The 20,613-nt window shown below is 38.2% G+C and overlaps 1 protein-coding gene across 1 annotated transcript in view; it reads left to right on the forward strand.

Moving 5' to 3' along the window:
* LGI2 (leucine rich repeat LGI family member 2) overlaps positions 1-20,613 on the forward strand; it is a 39,317-nt gene that overhangs the window by 6,446 nt on the left and 12,258 nt on the right. Inside the window, exons 4-6 of the mRNA XM_044681237.1 lie at positions 6,239-6,310; positions 15,046-15,117; positions 15,845-16,014. Coding sequence (XP_044537172.1) covers positions 6,239-6,310; positions 15,046-15,117; positions 15,845-16,014 — 314 coding nt within the window. The remainder of the gene's footprint in view (positions 1-6,238; positions 6,311-15,045; positions 15,118-15,844; positions 16,015-20,613) is intronic.

The following is a 20,613-nucleotide window of genomic DNA, read 5'->3' on the forward strand; positions in this document are numbered from 1 at the left end:
AATTCAAGATATACTGGAGGATCGATGGGATCTTTTCATTAGGGGAATTGTCTTCTGGGAAGTATAGGAGTGGGGAAGATGAAAACATTTACCTTCTTTTTGAAAAATTCAATTAATTAATTAATTAAGACTATTTTCCCCATGTTTCCATGATTCATATTCTTTCCCTCCTCTCCTCCTTCCCCCCCATAGCCAATGGGTAATTTAACTGGGTTTTACATGTATTATTGATCAAGACCTATTTCCATATTATTACTATTTGCACTAGAGTGATCGTTTAGAGTCTACATCCCCGATCACATCCCCATCAAACTATGTGATCAAGGAAAAAAAAAATTATCTTCTAATTTCAATGCTTTAATTCTTACTTGACTTTTCTCTTGAAATAACATGTGGGCTACAGTTATGATATAGTTCTTATTTTAGTACGATTGATTTAAACAAATACGTAAGGACTTGGTCATGTGCAAAATGCTCTGTGCTGATACAAGGATGAAAAATGGCACAATTCTCACCCTCAGGCAGCTCATGGTCCAAAGGGAACTGTGTGGTCAGGATTAAAACCAATACCAAATAGAATGGGATAAGGGAAAAGGAGAGATTTAGGCAAAATGTTCCAGACTGCATGTCACAGATCTCTTGTTGGCTGTCTGGCAAAGCCTAAAAGGCCCCTGCTCCAGAATGAGGTTTTTTAATAATGAAAGGAAATGCTAAATTTCAATTGTAGGTTAGTGAAAATAAAGGCATAATTTTTTCCCATCCAAGTTTACAGACTCTATGAAATGGATCCACAGTTCCCTTGAGAGGGGGCGTCTGTGGATCCCAGGTCAAAAACTCCTTCCTCTAAGGTAAATATGCTAAGAAGATTTGAGGAAACAGAACATTTTTAGCTTGGTGGGTGGTAGGTAGGGATTAGGGAAGATTTCATGAAGGACATAGCACCTGTGCTGGGCCCTGAAGGAATAGGGAATAAAAGAGAGAACAAAGAAAGGAGGAAGGAAGTGAGCTGAGAAGGGGAGATAGTCATCCAGGACTTGCATTTAATTTGCAGGTAAGTGTGTAGTAAGCACAATTGTAGCTTAGTAGGTTGGATATTTTTAACTCTCAGTAACTACTTAATGATTTGCCTGTATCAGCCACACCACGGAGACAAAGGATATGCAAGGCTGCTGCTTCCTTCGTCCATTATTCCCATCTTTCTGAAAAACTCAACAGTTCTTGTTTTGATTGATCCTTGTCATCCTTTTTTTTTTTTAGTTGTTTCTCTTCTGGTCTGTTATCCTGATTCTACTTATTTTCTTCTTTCAGATTTATATCCTCCTGTCCATTTTATACTTTTCCACCAAATCCCTGTTTCTTCTTTCCACTTTCATGTCTTTTCCCCTCAAGTCTTTTCATCCTGCAATCTTTTAAACATTTTAATAACATTAATCCTGTTATCAGGTTGGTTTTAGCTACTTAGCATTCAAAGGGATTTTGAAAGCCTAGCCTATTTTCTTATCTGAAATCAACAGGTATATTTTTAAATTCAAAACACATGCTGGGTACAAGATAATTCCCTCTGTGCTAATTTTCAGCATGGAAGGAAAAAAATGACTTTGCAAGAAATATTTTCCTTCATTCTATTTTCTGCATCAGGGATGTGGTACAACATGAATTCAAAGCTTTAGCAGAGCTTGGGAAAGCCAGGAGTGGGAGTGGGAGTGTGTGAGAGTGTGTGAGTGTATGTGTGTGTGTACACAAAACTATTAATTTTCTCTCATAGAAGAAGCATCTTAGGGGCAGAATTAGAATAAGAAACTAGAACCTTGCAGACTTCCAGATAGCCCATACTGCAGATAATTCTAAATTTCTCTATTATTATTATTAATGGTAGCTGATACCATAATTCTCTGATAATTAAAAGCCTCTCTGTAAATAGTGACATAATAGTGGAGTAACATGGTAATGTTCTTTTCTATTCAATACTTCTCCCAAGACAATAGTCTTAATCAAGACAAAGTAATATGGTGAGTTAAGTGCCATGGACTAAAATTTCAAGGCAGCTCTCCTGTTAGAATACAAATTCTCTTGCGGTCCTCAGCAGCTTCACAAACAATAATGATCATATTTACAGAGAGATAATGTGGTGTAACAGTCAGAGAGAGGGGTCTGGTCTCAGAGTTCTCAAAGGCTTGGGTTCAAGATCTGCCTCTGGTACAGTCACAGGTGAGTTACTAACCTGTGTTAGTTGAAGGAGTTCCCAAATCACGAATTTGCCCACATTTATGAAATCACACACAACCCCTACCATCCAAAAAATAGTAACAGTAATGGTAATTTACACTTTTCCCTGAGGAAGCTTTAATAATCTTTGTAAGTCTCATGGCACCTTTGCACCATAGGATCAAAAGCTTAACACAGGGAGTCAAACATTTATCAGACAAATTATTTTTTTTCACTTTTTATTGTCATGCAAAACACACTTCCATATTGGTCTTTTTTATAAGAGCAAAGTCATACATAACCAAAATCCCCAAATAAAACCACAAATACACTGATGTGAAAGACGACTCTGACAGTTCTTTCTCTGGAGGTGGATAGTGTTTCCTGTCATAAGTCTTTCAGGATTGTTCTAGATCATTGCAGTGCTGAGAGTAGTCCAGGTTTCACAGATAATCATCGTCCAATATTGCTGTTATTGTGAACAATGTTCTCCCAGTTCTGCTTAGTTCACTCTCTCAGACAAATGATTATTTGCACGAGTGTATAGAGATACAGGCTCTTCTTTTATTTTTTTTCCCCAGTGATTTTTAGCCCTCAAAAGCAACTTTTATGTGGTGTATTTGCTCAGAAGTACACGTGCTAGTGGCTGGGTCAGGCAATGAAAAAGTATCCCTTTGGACCACAGAGTTAAAAGGGACCTCAGAGAACATCTGTTCCAGCCTGTACCTGAGCAAATCCTTTCTACACTCTCTGGCAAGTGGTCATTCAGGCTCTGGATGAAAAGCTCCAGGGAAGCTGGATTCCTAATGAGGCAGCCTATTTCACTTTTGGACAGCTCCATTTGTGAAGGAGTTTCCCCTTTAGAGTGAGTTAAAATATGCTGTTGGGCTTAATTCTGCCAAGTAGAATAAGCCCAGTCCATTTTGTATCCACCAGTCCCTCAAATACTCAACGGCAGCTATCATTTCCCACTACCACTCTCCCAAGACTTCTCTTTCTTCCAAACAGGCATGGCTTCCATCCTGGTCCCCCTTCTCTGGATGCACTCCAGCTGGTCAATGTCCTTCTTTAAAGGTGGTCGCCAGAACTACAGCCAACACTCCAGACACTTTATCTTTGAGCAATTGCATCATTAAGCCAAGTAGTCATGTTATAGTCCTGTTAACACTGAGCAAATTCAGAGCCACAGTACGACCAAATTAAAATTCAGTCTGTGTGTTGTTTATGTTCAGAAGATGAATCAGATTTTGTGATTTGAGTCGTACACAGCTGTTACTGGTGCTCCTCAGTGAACACCTACTCACTCTTGATTTTTCTTACTATACAGTTGGTAAATTGGGGAATGAGCTTCTTGTAACAGGAGTAGGTGACAGCTAGTGCTTCATGGTTTATGGAGCGCTTTATGAACATTATTTTACTTTGATGCTTCTGGCACCCCAGCAGCTAAGTAGGACAAATATCATAATCTTTAAAAAAAGAGGAAGCCAAAATGGAGAGAGAAATAAGTGACTTACCCTTGGTTACACAGCTAGGAAAGGGCTGAAGTAGAATGCAAACCTAGACCTTTGGCCTGTAGATTCAGTCTTGTTTTTTTTTTTTTTTTTTAATCCCCTCCACCATCTTGCTTCTCACCTCTGTGACTCCAGTAAATCTGCCTTGAGGGATTTCTGAGTTATTAGTAGACAAACTGTCCCCAGTGCCCTGAATGTTCTCTTGTATCCTCTCTGCCTTTCCTTTTGTTGGCTTCTTTCAGTTCTCAGCCCAAGTGTCACCTTCTGCAAGAATCCTTTTGGTGTCCCCGAGATGCTATTAACATCTCCTCTAGGTTACTCTCCATCTACTCTATCCTATGTATGCCCATTTATGTATGTTACCTCCCCCATTAAAAATATATGTAAGTGCCTTGAGGAACAGGAACAGTTTTTGTCTTTTCTTTATAGCCTCAGCTTTTAGAACAGCACTAAGCATATAGTACGTATTTAATGAATGTATTTGAATTGATTGATTGGCTATAAGAAGGTGTTCAATAAATATCTTTTAAGTGAATGAAAACCAGGAGTTGAGACTTCATTCAGCAATCCACAGTAGGTTTTGAGTAGAGAAACAATGGAGCCATAATGCATTAAGATGACTCAGGTCTTTCTGTAGAGGATGGACCATGGGTTCATTCCCTTCCTCAGTCTCTTTTACTTCCTAGATACAACTACTTCCTGATATTTTCTAGAAGAATACATATCTTAGTTAATAGTGGAAGCTAGATGCAAAATAAAATTGTAAAACATCCAGATTTGGGAATTATATACAAGTTTTTATGAATGAATTTATTCCAAATATTAAGTGATCTCTCCTCTCTGTTGAAAGCAAGCTATTTTCTGCCATTTTCCTGGAATAAATACTACAATGGGGGTTGTAAAAAGGTACATTGTCCATAGGAGCAGTCTATTCAAAATACATTTATTACCTCCCATGTGCAGGGCAACTTCTAAATCTCCGGTGCTAGAGACATAAATATAAATCTAATACTGTCCCTGCTCTCAGGGAGCTTACTTCAAATGAGAACAAGGGCACAATAATGAATGCAAGGGAAAGCAAAATGAGTATAAAGGAGATGGCCAGACAAGGTGCTGTGAAAAATGGCAGGAGGAAGAGATCATGCTCACCTAAGGGGAGATTATGGAAGAATTCATGGAGGAGGTGGTATCTCATTTGGTCTTTAAAGGAAGGAAGGAACTTCAATAGAGAAAGATGATGGGAGACGGAGAGGAACTAGGATTTCATTCCAAGTATGGGGAGAGTCAGTGTGAACAAATTAAATAAGAGGCTTGATAGGATGGGATGTGATAAGAATAGTGGATAAGAAGTCATCTAGTTTAGTGAGAATGAAAAGTATGTGAAAGGAAGTAGCATAAAAGTGGGTGGGAGGATTTATTAAAGCTAGAGGCAAAGGGCATTGAATGACAGCCAGGAGCTGAGACTTTATTCAGCAATCCACTGAAGGTTTTGAGTAGAGAAACAATGGAGCCATAATGCATTAAGATGACTCAGGTCTTGTGGTAGAGGATGGCCTGGAGAAGAAAGACTGAAGATTGGAAGACCAACCAGCAGGCAATTATAATAGCCTATATGAAGGTCTGGACCAGGGCCATGAGTGTGTAATAGCTGAATTGTCTTAACAGTCAGAGATATTGAAATTTGAAGAGGGGAAAGGATTTAGAAACATTCTAATCTTGCTCTAATGAGACCACTTTGCATGTATATATATATTTTTTTATCCTGGGACTCCATTCTAGGAGCATAGGGCCACAACCAGTAGGCAATGGGTCACACAGTCACTCAGGGTCACCCAGCTGGGAAGTATCTGAGTCCGGACTTGAACCTAGGACCTTTCGTCTCTAGGCCTGGCTCTCAATCCACTGAGCTAGCCCAGCTGCCCCTACTTTAGGTTGCAGTTTCTTTAGCAGATGTAGTTTTTACAGGGTGGGGTTGCTAGCCCCACGCCCAACCCTCCTCCTTTTTCATCCGGGCTAGGGACCGTCCTTGGCCCAGGAGTGGTAAGGGTGGGCAATAGGGGTCAAGTGACTTGCCCAAGGTCACACAGCTGGAAATGTCCGAGGCCGGACTTGAACCTAGGACCTCCAGTCTCTAGGCCTGGCTCTCAATCCACTGAGCCACCCAGCTGCCCCTTGCATGTATATAGGGAGATTTATTGTTTCCATAATATTCTTACATACATTGTCCCCAGTTCTAAAGGTTTTCATTCCATTGCTAAAAGGAGTGGGTGCATACACACACAAACACACACACACACACACACACACACATACACATTCTCTCTCTCTCTCTCTCTCTCTCTCTCTCTCTCCTACCTTACATTGAGAATTCCTGGCACATAAACTGGCATTCCTCAAAGATGCTATTTATTCAGTTATGCCTTCCTTCTGAAATTGGTCAGGGACCACTGTGAAAAAAAAAAAACAATTTTTAAAGTGTTAAGATGACAGAATGCAGTTAATGGCACTTGTTTTCTTTGCAGATTCATTGAAGGAAACAAAATCGAAACCATTTCAAGAAATGCATTCCGTGGGCTCCGTGACCTGACTCACCTGTAAGTCCTTTAAACTGCGTTGGGGACCATTTGATGTGCTGAGTGAGATGCATCTTGCTGGGCTTCTCTTTGTGAACTCGAGCAGTTATTATTGTGTGAGAGGACTCCCTCTAAGAAGCCAGTTTACAGTCTGTCAGAGGCATTCCTCAATCATTTATGATACACTTGCTAATTCCTATCATTCTCCCATTTCTATCATTCCCTGATCTCCGATTTTGGCCACAGTTGTGCCTGCTCTTTTTCTTAATTGTGATGGATCAGTTTTGCGGTAGACTAACTTCTTCTCAAAAAGTCAGTGAACTTTGGGGAAGGAGATGGCCTCTCTCTCTAGGTAAAGGGGGTAAGACCTGGGAGGTTTTTTCCTTTTGAGTGGAAATAGAATCCCAAGACATTTCAGCGAAAAATCTTCACTTAGCCAAATTAGTAGAATTTTACAACTGAAAGGGACCTTAAAGATGATCCAGCCCATTCCCTTCATTCTTCTGATGAGAAAAAAAAGGCTCTTCCAACTTATAACTTCTCCAATATGAAAGAGTGAGTAGATGCTTTAGAACTTCTATCTGGAACTCTTTCTTTTATTCTAGGGTACATTTTCATGATTCCTTTCATTTGAGTGCAGTTTTCTTTTAAAATCTGTGCCTTGAGTTAAACCTTCTTTAAAGACTTTTTTCTTTAAAAAAAAAACCACCAATCAGAGCATACTATCTTTCATGTGAATTTATTTACAGTTTTATTTTGGGGTTTTGGTTTTATATTATTTATATTATTTCATTTTATATTCTATTACAATAATGGCCAATATGGAAGTATGTTTTGCAGGACAGTACATATATAACCCATATCAAATTGCTTACCATCTCTGAAAGGGGGAAGGGAAGGGAGGAGGGGAGAGAATATGGGTCTTATAATTTCAGAAAACATTCTGTTGAAAATTGTTCTTATACGTAATTGGGAAAGTAAAATATCTTTGAATTAAAAAATTTGCAGATTGATTTGCTATTTCAGAAAGAGGCAAAAGCACTTTTTTTTGTAAATTCATGAAAACTCTAAATGAGCATGCATTTCTGAAAATGCGAATAAAACCTCATTACCTTTGGTTAGCTAGGAACCAGGGTATGTCTATATGAAAAGCATTTAAAGAGGATATTATTTCCCAGCTGTAATCATTTGTATATAGTGAAAAGAAAAATTAAAGGAGGAGGTAAGGTGGAGAAAACACCCTTTAAAAAGATCTAGACATCTTTTTTTTTTAAATCCTTACCTTCTGTCTTGGAGTCAGTACTGTGTATTGGCTTCAAGGCAGAATAGTGATAAGGGCTAGGCAATGGGTGTCAAGTGACTTGCCCAGGGTCACACAACTGGGAAGTGTCTGAGGTCAGATTTGGTCTCTAGGCTTGGCTCTCAATCCACTGAGCTACCCAGCTGCCCCCAAGATATAGACATCTTAACAGAAATTGGTTCTAGCTAGGTCCATTAGCACAGATGGATATATTGTCTTCATTGTTAAGTACTTTTAGATCTATGACTTTTGGGCCCTGGGTTGTCCATTATCAGAAATGCCTGGGGTGAAGGAATGAGAAAGCATGAGAGAAAGTTAGGAAAAACATTTTTATGAACACAGTAATTGAACCTAGGAAGTGTTCTAGAGGTCCCAATTGGGTTGGTATTATTTTCCCCAGATGACCTCCCTTCCGCCAGGGCCCTGAATCTTTTTAGAGTTAGCTCCTGTGTCAAGTTCTTACATCCTATTGCCTTTTTTATCCTATAAAAAAGTTTGGATCTCCTCCATAGAACTGCAATCAGAATTAAGCATGCCAAAGCAGTTTTGTTGGCAAGAATAGGTTTTGGTAAGCAAACATTTCTGAATAGCTGGCAAATAAATAAATAAAATAAAAACTGGTTTTGATGCCTTTAAATGAGGAAGGAGTGATCTTCAAGTGGAGGTTAAATACCTATAGATCAATGATTCCCAAAGTGGGCGCCACTGCCCCCTGGTGGGTGCTGCAGCGATCCAGGGGAGCGGTGATGGCCACAGGTGCATTTGGGGGCCATGAATAACTGTAAGGGGGTGGTGATAGTATGTGACAGGGGGCGCTAAGTAATATTTTTTCTGGAAAGGGGGTGGTAGGCCAAAAAAGGGATCTTAAAGATCAATGTCCTCATTTTGCAGGTGAAAAAATAGGTTTTGGTTATCTTAGCAAAGGCTATGGATAGATCATCAATGTTGTAGCTGTTTAACTGGCTGATATGGGCCAGACTGAGAAGTCTAGTTGACCCAGTTAGCTATTGACGCACTTATATGGCCCTGGAGTACAAGTCTTGGTGTTCAGGCAGAAGTGAATTGAACCAGTAGAGAAAGAATGGAATTCTGTGCATGTGTGTGTTTGTGTGTATATCAGAGAGAGAAGCTTGTTGCCCTTTTGAGGTTCTTGCTCCTACAATTTCCCAATGTTTAATTAAGGGTTGCTTAGTTCTTTATAGGGGATGCACTACATTCTTTCCTTGCTAAGTGTAGTTTGTTTCCAGCATAAAAAACATAGCTTCCAAGGGCGCCTGACTTAGCCAGGGAATATACGGATACCTGGTTCAACCATTGGTGAACCAAAATGTATTTATGAGCACATGCTCATCACTTTGTTAGAGCGAAAGATAAGGAAATACCAATAGACACGGTCCCTGTCCTTAAGGAATTTGTTGCCTAGTTAAGGGGCAAGACTAACACTCATGGAAGAACATACAAAAAAAATACAAGGCAGTGTGGAATTGAAACCTAAACTGGGTTATTCAGCCTGTATTTGCTATAGAGGAATTCGGGAAAGAGAGAACTTTGGGAAGGCTAGACTAGAGCTCCATGGAAGAAGTGGGACTTGAGCTGGGTCTGAAGGACAGGTAGAGTTAGATGAGCTGAAGAGTGAAAGTCCCTGTGCACAAGTGGCTTGCATTCAAATGGGGATGGGGGGAAGGAGTTGGGAGGGAAGATTGGAAAGAAGCCTCAATAATTTGTTTTTAAGTTCCCAGTTCATGTACCCTTTCCACTCTTCTCTTTTCCTCATGTTTATCAGTCAAATATATTCTTTTCAAAGAGTTCCAATTCCATTTGCATTGGTCAGTCTACCATTTTTGTACAGATTTTCAACAGTGCAGATGGAACTTCAATTTCCTTTGGCATGAAGGGAATAGGAAATATAGAAATTTGTAGGTAGACTTTGGGATGAAAAAGGTTGGGAAGTTCCAGTCACTAACATACCCCTGATTCTGGGCAGATCTATATACAATTATTATCCTCCTTCCTGTGAAGATGGGGTTATTCCTGGCAACCAAACGAATATTCAATCTAACCATAATTTTACCTGTTACATCCCCCCCACCCCAATGTAACACATCAGACACTGTGATAGGTACCAGGAGCACTAAAAGAGGTGAGCCATAGCTCATAGATCATTGTTTTAAGAGAATATTCACATAAAACCAAAGCCCCCCCCAAATAAAAGCACAAATAAACTAAAGTGAAAACTAGTAGGCTTTCATCTGCATTCTGATTAATGCGAATATTTTTAAGCAAATGGAATTATGATATCAGATAAGATTCATCATTCTAAGTAGCACCTTGGGAGGTTATACATTTATTGGCTGCTGTGCCTATGTATATATGAAATGTATCTATAAAGTAACAGGGATGTTTTTATTTGTATTTTTATTTAAATATTTTATTTTCCAAATTACATGTGATAATTTTCAGAATACATTTTCCAAACTTATAAGATCTAAATTATCTCCCTGCCTTCCCTTTCCCCTATCAGAGATGGAAGGCAATTATATTCAGGTTATACATATATTATCATGCAAAACATACTTCCATATTGGTCATTGTTGTAAGGGAAAGCTTATATAAAACCAAAAGCCCAAAATAAAAACACAAATAAACTAAAGTTAAAGCTAGTCCTCTTTGATCTGCATTTTGACTAATGGGAATATTTGTAAGCAAATGGAATTTAGGATATCAGATGAGACTCATCATCCTAAGTAGTGCCCTGGGAGGTTATACATTTATTTCAGTAATGTAGTCATTGCAGAAAGAATTTTTCTGGCTCCTCTTTTGGAGTTGCCTTCAAAGGTCATTTATGAAGCCTGCAAAAAAAATACATCTTGAGTCTTTTTTATAATGTTATAATTACATTTTCTCTCACTTTAAATAGTGCTATCCAGGTTTGATCACCTCCTTATTCATAAAATTTGGTACCAAACAACTCAGGCTATTTCCAAGAATCAAATCCATATCTGAAGGCTAAATGTTGTGCCACTCCCTCTCTCCTCCCTTGAACTGTCCCATGAGGATACTCAAAAGAATATGCTACAGCCAGGGACAGCTAGATAGCTCAGTGGATTGAGAGCCAGGTCTAGAGACAGGAGCCTCTGGATTCAAATTTGGCCTCAGATACTTCCTCACTTTGGGACCCTGGGCAAGTCACTTAACCTCTCTTGCTTAGCCCTTACTGCTCTTCTGCCTCAAAACCAATATCTAGATAGGATTGATGGTAAGATGGAAGGGAAGGGTTTAAAAAAAGAAGAATATACTACAGCCTTGAGGGTATTTCTTAATGTAGAATTTCAAAAATGTTTTGATCGATGGAAGCATTGTTAAAACTAATAACATCAATAATAACTTACATTTCTGTAGTATTATAAGATTTATAAAGTGCCTTCCCCACAACAGCTAAGATACAGGTAGTTATCAGTATTGATCCCATTTTATAATGAGGATACAGATGCCCAGAGGTGTGAAGGGATCTTAAATATTAGAAACTGGAATTTCAATGCAGGTCTCTGGATTCCAAATCTTAAGCTTTTTCTGCTACATTATGAAGATTGTAATAGCTAACATCTGTATAGTCCTTTGAGATTGCAAAGTGCTGCATGTATATTATCTCATATGAGATAAAAACCGTGAGGTAGGTGTTATTGTCATCCCAATTTTACAGGTAAGGAAACTGACAGTGAGAGGTTAGGCAACTTACCCAGGGCTACACAGTCAATAAATATCTGAAATTGTATTTGAATTTGGATCTTTCTGACTCCAAGTCTATCTCTTTGTCCAAAATACGATCTAGCTGCTTCAAAATAAGAATAAACATATAGCCATCTAAGAGACTCTTTTGAAAGTACCTACACTCCTTTGGAGAAGTGACTCAGGGTATGTTCATTTTTTTAAGGTTGCATTTATTTTTTTCTGCTAAGTTTTACATTCTAAGTTTAGTAAATATTAACAAATAAATTTGTTGTCAAATCAACAAATAGAGTTTAAAATGAAAGGAAAGTCATAGCCTCCAAATAATTTATACTTTTGAAGTGTGTATTATTAGATTTGGCAAAGTAAAAACCAAAATGAATCCTCAGTGGCTTCCACATCTCCTTCTGATATCTTTTTCTTCTAAGTCACATCTCCTCGTAAGTCACACACACACACACACACACACACACACACACACACACACACAGATATCACAGTCTCATTAGAGATTGATTTTTAAAGGAGTGTGTACCTTAGGCAGGGCTGTGCTAGGTAACCTCCAAAGTCCCTTTGAACTCTTTATTGCTAAGGAGATTCCCAAATGTCTCAAAGGACCCTACTCATCTGACTAACAGACCTCATTGTCTGGATTTTGTCCATTACCATTAATTCCTTAGTGAATCTCAATTCCATGCACATCCATTTAGTAGACTTCACAGAGAAACACAAATCACGTTTGAAAAAACGAAAGGGATGTTGCCACTCTGTGATTCTCATTTAAGGCATTCATTTTCTCCTAAACTTCCTGAAGAATGGAGGATCTTAAATATGGATATTTCATTACAGAAATGAAATAAATGACATGATATTTCAGGTGAAATGGAGAGCCAGTGACTTATTGGACAAATTGTTTTCCCTTTTCAAGCCTTTAACATAAAGCCAGAAGTTTGAACTGCATGATTGCTGAGATCTCTGTTAGCTTTAAGTTTGATTGAGGTAGGCAATCTAGATAATTTTGGCAAGGGGATTTTGGCAGGCTGCTTATTTGTCAGACACATAGGGTAGTTGCTGATTGGGTTTGGCATTAGCCTCTCAACATGTTCTTACTACTTAACTGAAACCTAACTTAGCTCTACCTTCATTTTGCTGAGTTTTGGCAGCCCTGAACACTATTAACTTTCAAGAGAAAGAGACCAATTACCACCTCCTAGAAGCTTGTACACATACAGGATCTCATCTTCAGAACTGAGTCTTGTGCTCAGATCACCTTCCATCTCCTAAACATTCTACATGGATGGACTTGTACAATAGTCTTTTGTGTTTGCAATGATACTGGACTGCTTTGTGATCCTGAATCATGAGAAAAAGAGATGGCTATGGCTATTATAAACTATTTACTAAGGTTGTAAAATGAAGTGATACATTTTATTTAATTGGTTTATATTATACATTTTGGTACTTTTGGTGTTAACATACTAGGCACATCCTAGCAAGTCCATAAACAACACCCTCAACCCAGGCAAAGTTCATTCCTTGAGCACTATTAAATGGGAACTACTCAAAAAAGAATGACTTATTTTATTTTATTTTATTTTTTGCTGTTTTAGTTTTTAATTTTTTAAAACCCTTATTTTCCATTTTAGAATCACTATTACATACTGGTTCCAAGGCAGAAGAGTAGAAATAGGGACTAGGCCAAAAAAGAATGATTTAAATGGACAGTTTGTGCAGATTTCCACTTTTGTAATTTAGGTTTAGGAGAAAGGAAGGATGTGTGCTTTAACTTTAATAACTTGGTACCAGCATCATCCATAGTTCAACCTGAGTTTTGTAGTGGTTAGGTTTTGTCTTCATTTACATTGTTGTCATTGCATGTATTTTGCATTTGGATTGCTTTCTTTACTCACTTCATACAAGGCTTCCCATATTTATTGACTTCTACATATTCCTTGTTCCTTGTGCCACAGAATTATTCTATTACATTCATAGACCCCACACTTGTTTCTCCTAGCTTCTGATTGTACTCATGATTTGTTTCTTTCTTTGTTGCTGTTAACAAGTAGTGCTGCTATGAATATTTTTGTATAAATGAATCTTTTCTTATTGTCAGTGGCTCCTTGGAGGTATAATTCTGGGACAGGATTCACCAAATTTAAACAGTTTAGTAACTTTTTTTCATACTTTCATTTTTATCCTCCAAAGCTTGAATCAATTCATAGCCCTACCCACAATGAATGCCTTAATATAGTTTAGAAAGATATTTTTTAAAAATGAACTTCTATTGATCTATTTTGTCTTTTACATTGTTTTCATTTTCTCCTGTAGGGAGAAATGTATGCAATGTAAAAACTTTCCCCCATGCCAGAGGGTCATCCCATATAGTGAATAATTTTTTTAAAAGAAAAATTAAAAAGAGGAAGAAGTAAAAAATCAGCAAAATAATCAATACACAAAAACCCTGATAACGTTTGCCTTGTTCCATATCCATGGACCCTTTTTGCCACCTTAGCAAAGTAGTTGGGAGAGATGTCTTGAAAGAATTTTTTGAACAATGAGTTGAAAAGAGTTTTCACTTAACCTTGGCTACTTCAATTTTTCAAAGATCCCAACTCATCTGCTCCTTCACACCGTTTTTGTTCCATTTGACTTTTTTTCCATACCATCCCATAAATCCTCAGCAAAGGTCCCACCTGGCGTACTGGGTGGGTGGGGGGCTGGAATGCCTTCAGATTTTTAACTTCACACAGATATCAGTGCAGTCCTCAGGCTGTCCATATGGTATACCTCTCTCTCACCACATGACTGACCCATTTCCTTTTCTAGTCATGGAATGACTGGATGTCTTTTGGATGATATCTTTTTTTTGCATGCGAGCCATTGTTGGTTATATGCTGTAGTCCATTTATCTTTTTGTTATCCTTTGGATCATATCCAGTTTTGAGTCTTCACAAATTGTTTATAATCATATAGCCTCTCTGGAGGACTCACTTTTTGGTCTTAAAAAGATGAATTTTTGTTTAAGAGAGGAGCTTGAGGTTAGTAAAATCACTGTTCAATTCCCCAGATCCCTCCAATTTCAGTGCTAAGAATCAACCTTTGGTTAATGAAAAGATAATTGTTTACAAGTCCAGTTCACTGGAAGTCTACTAAGGTTTGATTTCTTTACACATGCAAATGTTAGAAACCAAGACATAAAAATGACTTTGCAACAAGGTACTTTACTGAGTCCTTTTTTATTGAAAGCCCTTTCTTGTGTCCATTCTTAAGGTATTAAATTGATTATGGATGGACCATGTATAAGTTCTTTGAAGGAAGGAACGATGCCTTCTAATCGTAGAATATTCATGTTGGAATGGATCTTCGAGGTTATCTACCCAACCTGCCATTTCATAGATGAGGATTTATACAGATGAAATACTTTATAAATTGTTCTTGAATAAAAGAGGCAGATGTCTGATACTGTCTAATGATTGAAATAATATATTTTCACATAATTATGAATTATTGCCCCAAAAATCCAGATCTTAAATTCCAGGTTGAGTAGTCTGCTTTTTCTCTGTGTAATTAACTCATTTCCTAACCTAAGTGTCCATTGCCAAAGTTGAATAGTTCTGAGTTGAAAGCATTAGGTCTTTATTTTACATCATTAGCTTTATTTAAGTGACTTTAGAATGAAGAAGAATCAAATTAATAACCATGTTGAAATGTAACTTTCTTCTTCTTCCAGTTCTTTGGCCAATAACCACATAAAAACACTTCCGAGGGATGTCTTCAGTGATTTAGATTCACTGATTGAACTGTAAGTAATGCAAACCACATTTATATTTGCTTGCCATTATGGTCCAATGAATTATGGACTTTAACTGTCTTTTCCTCTCCCCTTTTGTTTGCATTTTAGCTGAAATCTGTGATAAAACTAGAGTATATTGTGTTATTTGTATATATATATATATATTGTATGTATGTTGTGCTCATTTTTGTAATTTTCAAATGCATTTTTTATTAAGATTAAGTTAAATTTAAAGGTGGGCCTTTCTAGTCTAACCTACTTCCCCTATGCCTATTGGCTATTATTTTTTGTTGTTTGTTCAGTTTTCGTTTTTGACCAGACTTGGTTTAGACAACTCAGTGTTTCAGTTGTGCTTGTGAAATGCTTTCCTGTTATGTCCTGTTTGAGTCGGTGAGAACTTGTGTCAGTAGAATTCTTATACCAAACGTGTTTTGCATGGAACAGTGACAATTTCAATGGTATCTGAAGAGAGAGTGGCGTATCATCCCAACAGAGTTTTTCAGTGAGCAACAAGTGCTCTCTCTTCACTGTAAAACTAAAATCCTGAGCCCAGAAAACCTTTAAAGAAAGTTGTTGTGACAGGTGAAAAGAAGGAGATTGCAATGATTGGGAAATTTAAAAAAAAAAACAACATCCAGTGTCTTGGGGATTAAATATATTCAGGTACTAACAGTGCTACTATTTTGCATTACTACCAACCATTTCAAAACATGTCTATTTCTGTGTGTTTTTTTAGAGATTTAAGGGGCAATAAGTTTGAGTGTGACTGCAAAGCCAAGTGGTTGTATTTGTGGTTAAAGATGACAAATTCCACTGTTTCTGATGTCCTGTGTATTGGTCCACCAGAATATCAGGAAAAGAAGTTAAATGATGTGGCAAGTTTTGATTATGAATGCACCACTACAGGTATTCGGAATGTATCTTTTTAACCACACCATAAATGACTGAAGATTCATATTGAGAACCATTTCTTTCTTTATTCTCTGTTAGAATGTCGATGGGGAGTGGAACAGAAGCTTCAAAGAGGGGAAATACTATTACTAAAACGGTTTTAGGGAAATTTCACAAGTAGAGATGAAATTAACACAATAGAATAAGGAAAAAGGACGTGGAGGCAACAAATTGGTATTCCAAAAGAATATTAAGAGATCCAGGGTATTACAATTCTACTAGGCCTAATCATGATTTGCTTTTTGATTCCTTTTTCATTAGACAATCTTTTAACTTAATAAATCAGTCAGGCGGTCCTTGTGCAAGGGAATTGCAACTAGCGTTAACATAAAAGTGAATCGACAATGAGTGTTTGCACACCTGGAGGGAAATTTTTTTTTATGCCAATTTGAATTCCCCCCACTCCAAAGTTATATCCCAAGTATATCCTCAAGGTGCCAGTTTATGTTTTTTTGAAGGTTGTCAGATAACAAAATTAAAATATTAACTGCAAGGAGAACTGCAACAAAATATCAGTGATATGTCTTCAAGATGAAAAGATCTGGATTTTTGCCTCTTTTAAGGCAAGCTTTAAAGATAAAGTGAATCAATAAAGGAATGGTATGAAAGTTGCTTACCAAATATATAAAAATAAGCATTCACACTGATAGTTGATATCTCCAAAGCCCCAGGGCATGCTAAAAGGAGAAGCCATGAGAATGAGGAATATGAATTCAAGAAAAAAAAAATGAAACCAAATAGTCAGAGCCAAAAACATAGCAGAATGTTGGAGCTGTGAGGTATTCCTGGAGGTCATCTAGTGATTATTCACAGGAAGAGGAAACTGAGGCTCAGATAAAATGAGGAGATTAGCCTGGGATCACATAGTAAGTGGTAGAGGCAGCAGTAGAACCCAAATTTTCTGGATTCATATCCAATCAGTGCTTTTCCACCTATACCAAATTCTTTTATCTGTTATTTCAGGGTCTATTCAGTTAAAAAAAAACCAACCAGCCAATAACAAAGGGAATATGATTTTTTAGAATTCTACATTCATAAATAGATGACCATGCAAACAATGTCTTGATCTAATGGAGAACCTGAAATTTCAGTAAGACACTGAAATTCCTCCCCCATTTCCTTGTCTTTTGTGTCTGGATAGGGACTTCTTGTGTGCCTAGATCCTTTGAGATTATATGTGAATGTGTTTTAATTCTTTGCTAGAGAGATCATTTATTACATATCAGAAACCCACTGACCATTGACATTTATATCAAAGGTTCCCAAACACCCTCCCCAATCAGACTTTTGTCTGACTTTAGTTTTTCAGCCTCCCTCCTTTTCTCATCTCTACTCTTAAGTGGAGAGACATGCTGTTAGTAATCAACTTGGCTTGATGTATCCTGGCCCTCCTCCTTATTCACTCCTCTTTCAGTGTATCTTGGAATATGAATATCTTGTTAACTTTAGGACTGTAGTATTCTAAAGTTCTCTCTCTAATGGTCAAGAAGGGTAGTGTTTTCCTGATTCCTTGGGGCAGAGGGGAGATTTGGGTGCCTGGGAAGATTCTATATTAGAGGAAATTCTTGAAGTAGAATTCCATAAAGAATCACCTAAAAAAGTAGAGGATCTGAATTCAAATCTGCCTTTGGACATTTACTAGCCATGCCATCTTGGGCCAGTCAATTAACTAATTCCTGTTTACCTCACTTTTCTCCACTATAAAATAGGGATAATCGTAGCACTTCCTTTCAAAGCTTGTTTTGAGGATCAAATGAGATAATATCTCATTTGATAATAATGAGTGCTTGCTTAGCATAATGCCTGGCTTATAGTAGGTCTTATATAATTTATAGCTATTATCATCAAAGTGGCATGGGAATGAGGCTTGGTTCAGGGTGCTCAGAACCTGAAATCTGCCCTAAATCTAGAATGCATAGGGTAACAGAGGCCTGATAAATAGATTTTAAACCATGCACAATCAGCGGATTTTCATTAGTTAACATGAGTTGAGTAGCCCTTGACTGAGTTAGGGAGCATGTTGTCATAAAACTTCCCCCAAAAGGGGGAAAAAAGCAACCTTTCAATTTTGCTTTCCCCCCCTATAACAGCAACCAACTAGCTAGTCTTTGGGTTGTTTTTTTTCCCGTCATGATGAAATTGGCACAGAAAAATTATGACCTGCCCAGACCACAGAAACACTGCATTGTAGAAACTAGGTCAAGATATTATGAATTATTGGCTTCCTCTCCTTTGCCCAGACCCTACTTTGCTTCCTCTGTTGCTTTAATAAAGGCTCAAGAAGATCTCTTGGGAAAGAATACCAAGAAAAGAAAAGCTAGAGCCTCTACTAAGTATTTGGAAAGGGGTATCATTTTCTTCCCAAGTGATTCTTTTAGAAATGGAGCCTTTAAACCTGCCACCCCAATTTGCTCCTATGCAGGTGAAGTGGGTTGTTGTTTCTACTGTCCTTTGGCAAAAGGGCAGAAGCTATCAAGACCAATAGTCAAAGCTGGGAAGTTTCACCGAAGCGTATGGAGCTCCCAGTGCCATTTCCCTGCCTCCCTACCTCCAGCTTCAGGCTAATTTTAGCTCTTTCCTAGTATTACCTGTGTAAGGTGGAGAAGCCTCCAGATTCCTTCCTGGGATTGAATTTCGCATCCTAATTGCCCCGTGGTCTCCCTTGTTTCAGGGGCTAATGAAAATGCAAACAGAAGTGATGCATTAATGTGCAGTTTCTCTCCCAATAGGATCACCATCATGTATAATTTATTTAGTAAGTGTGCTAAAAATAGCTACGTGAAATTCTGTTGATTCCAGTGGGAGGCAGATTTAAATTGTAACAGCCCCACTGACATCATGAACTTAATCCAACGTGAACAGAAGTGGCAGCTCCGACTCCAGAGAGCCCTATTAATACTTTATCACCAGTGAGTTGATGTCATGCCAATATATGCAGTCTTTGAGAGACTTTCAGGATGAGTATGTTTCTGCTAACTGCTATCTAATGGTAAATGAGGGATTTTATGGAAATGCCTTCAATCCCCCACACACCTTTTCCTTTTAGCCTTCCTTTTTGTCTAAATGTCTCCCATTAAGAATTAGACGCCCAGTTCCAGCCATTAAAAGATTTCGTTATGCCAGATATTTAGTCCATATAAAGTATATGCAAACCCTCCTAACCAAGAGAATTCAGCAACAGGAGGGCATAATGGGACCAGTAAAGGAGAGAGCTTCCAGAATTTGTTTTTAAATTATCTTATCTTTTTTCCATTATAACTTCTCATTTCATGACTCTTTAAAGACTTAAACTACTGGTGAATTACAAAACCTGACAATCGAAAAGAACCACATATTTAATCGAACGTTAATGTGTCTGAGAATTAAGAATGCAGTTAGGAGACTATCGTGAACCAGGAAAACTCATGAGTTATGGGTGAGGTGGGACTTGTTTGGCACTCTTGGCAGATTTGGGTTATACTTATAAAACAGGAAACCCTATAAAGAAAGTTTAAAGTCATCTCTGTTGTAATTAAAAGAATACAGCTGCATCCTTTGTATCTGTCTACACATCTTTAGAACAGGGAACATGTAACTGCTATCAACCCCCCCCCAACCCACCCCCAGCTTTTTCTTTTTTTAATTTGTCATCTTTATATTTACAAGAAAATGGGCGAGACCCTGTTCTTCCTTCTCCACAAGCCCTGTCAGCAAGATTCGGATGAACCCACCTAATTATCTGAACTCCACATTTTATTAGAGTTGTCTTCCTTTCTGTTGATGGCCAACTTACTCTACCATCACCCTGATCTCTTTTTGTTTCTCCCCACCTCCTGTGCCCAGCCCAGCCCAGCTATCTCCTGTCCGTCATGGATTGCAGTAATATCCTTTCTGCTCCAGCCATCTCTTCCCTGCCAGCATCAATTCACTCAGCTGGGGCCTCCTGACAGAAACAGCTTTCAGCTGGCTAGAATGATGACAGGAGCCTCTACTGGCTTTTTTTCCCTAAGTTTTCCTGAGAAATCCTATGTAAGGAAGACATAATGACAACCACTCATTAAGACAACAAGTATTTGTTAAGTATGTCCTTGGGAACTAGTGCTGGGAATGTGGAAGGTACAAAGGAGGCAGGTATTGCTCCTACCCTCAAAAAGTCTTGCTGGCAAACAGGACTTGGGATTTAAAAGCTTTCACTACCAGCAGAATCTGCGCTTAATTATGGCTGGAACAGAGGAAGGGACAGGTGAAATGATCATCCTCCTTAAACTCATGCCCTCACTTCTTAGTCAACTTGATCTTCCTGTCTCCTGCTGTTTTCCTTCCTTACTTCTGCCTCCTTGCCTTCAACTCTTCCCCTACCCAACCCACAACTATATTTCTTCAGATGCTCATTTCCCATTTTCTTCCCCTTTCAACACTTCTCAGTTGTCTCATTCAGCTAACTTCTCCCTCATTTTCTGGACCATTCCTATCGTCTTTCTCTTCTTACCTTTTCTGTTCATGTGCAATCTCTCTCTCTCTCTCTCTCTCTCTCTCTCTCTCTCTCTCTCTCTCTCTCTCTCTCTCTCTCTCTCT

The sequence above is a fragment of the Gracilinanus agilis genome, chromosome 6 (assembly GCF_016433145.1).
Source record: "Gracilinanus agilis isolate LMUSP501 chromosome 6, AgileGrace, whole genome shotgun sequence".
NCBI classification, from domain to species: Eukaryota; Metazoa; Chordata; class Mammalia; order Didelphimorphia; family Didelphidae; genus Gracilinanus; species Gracilinanus agilis.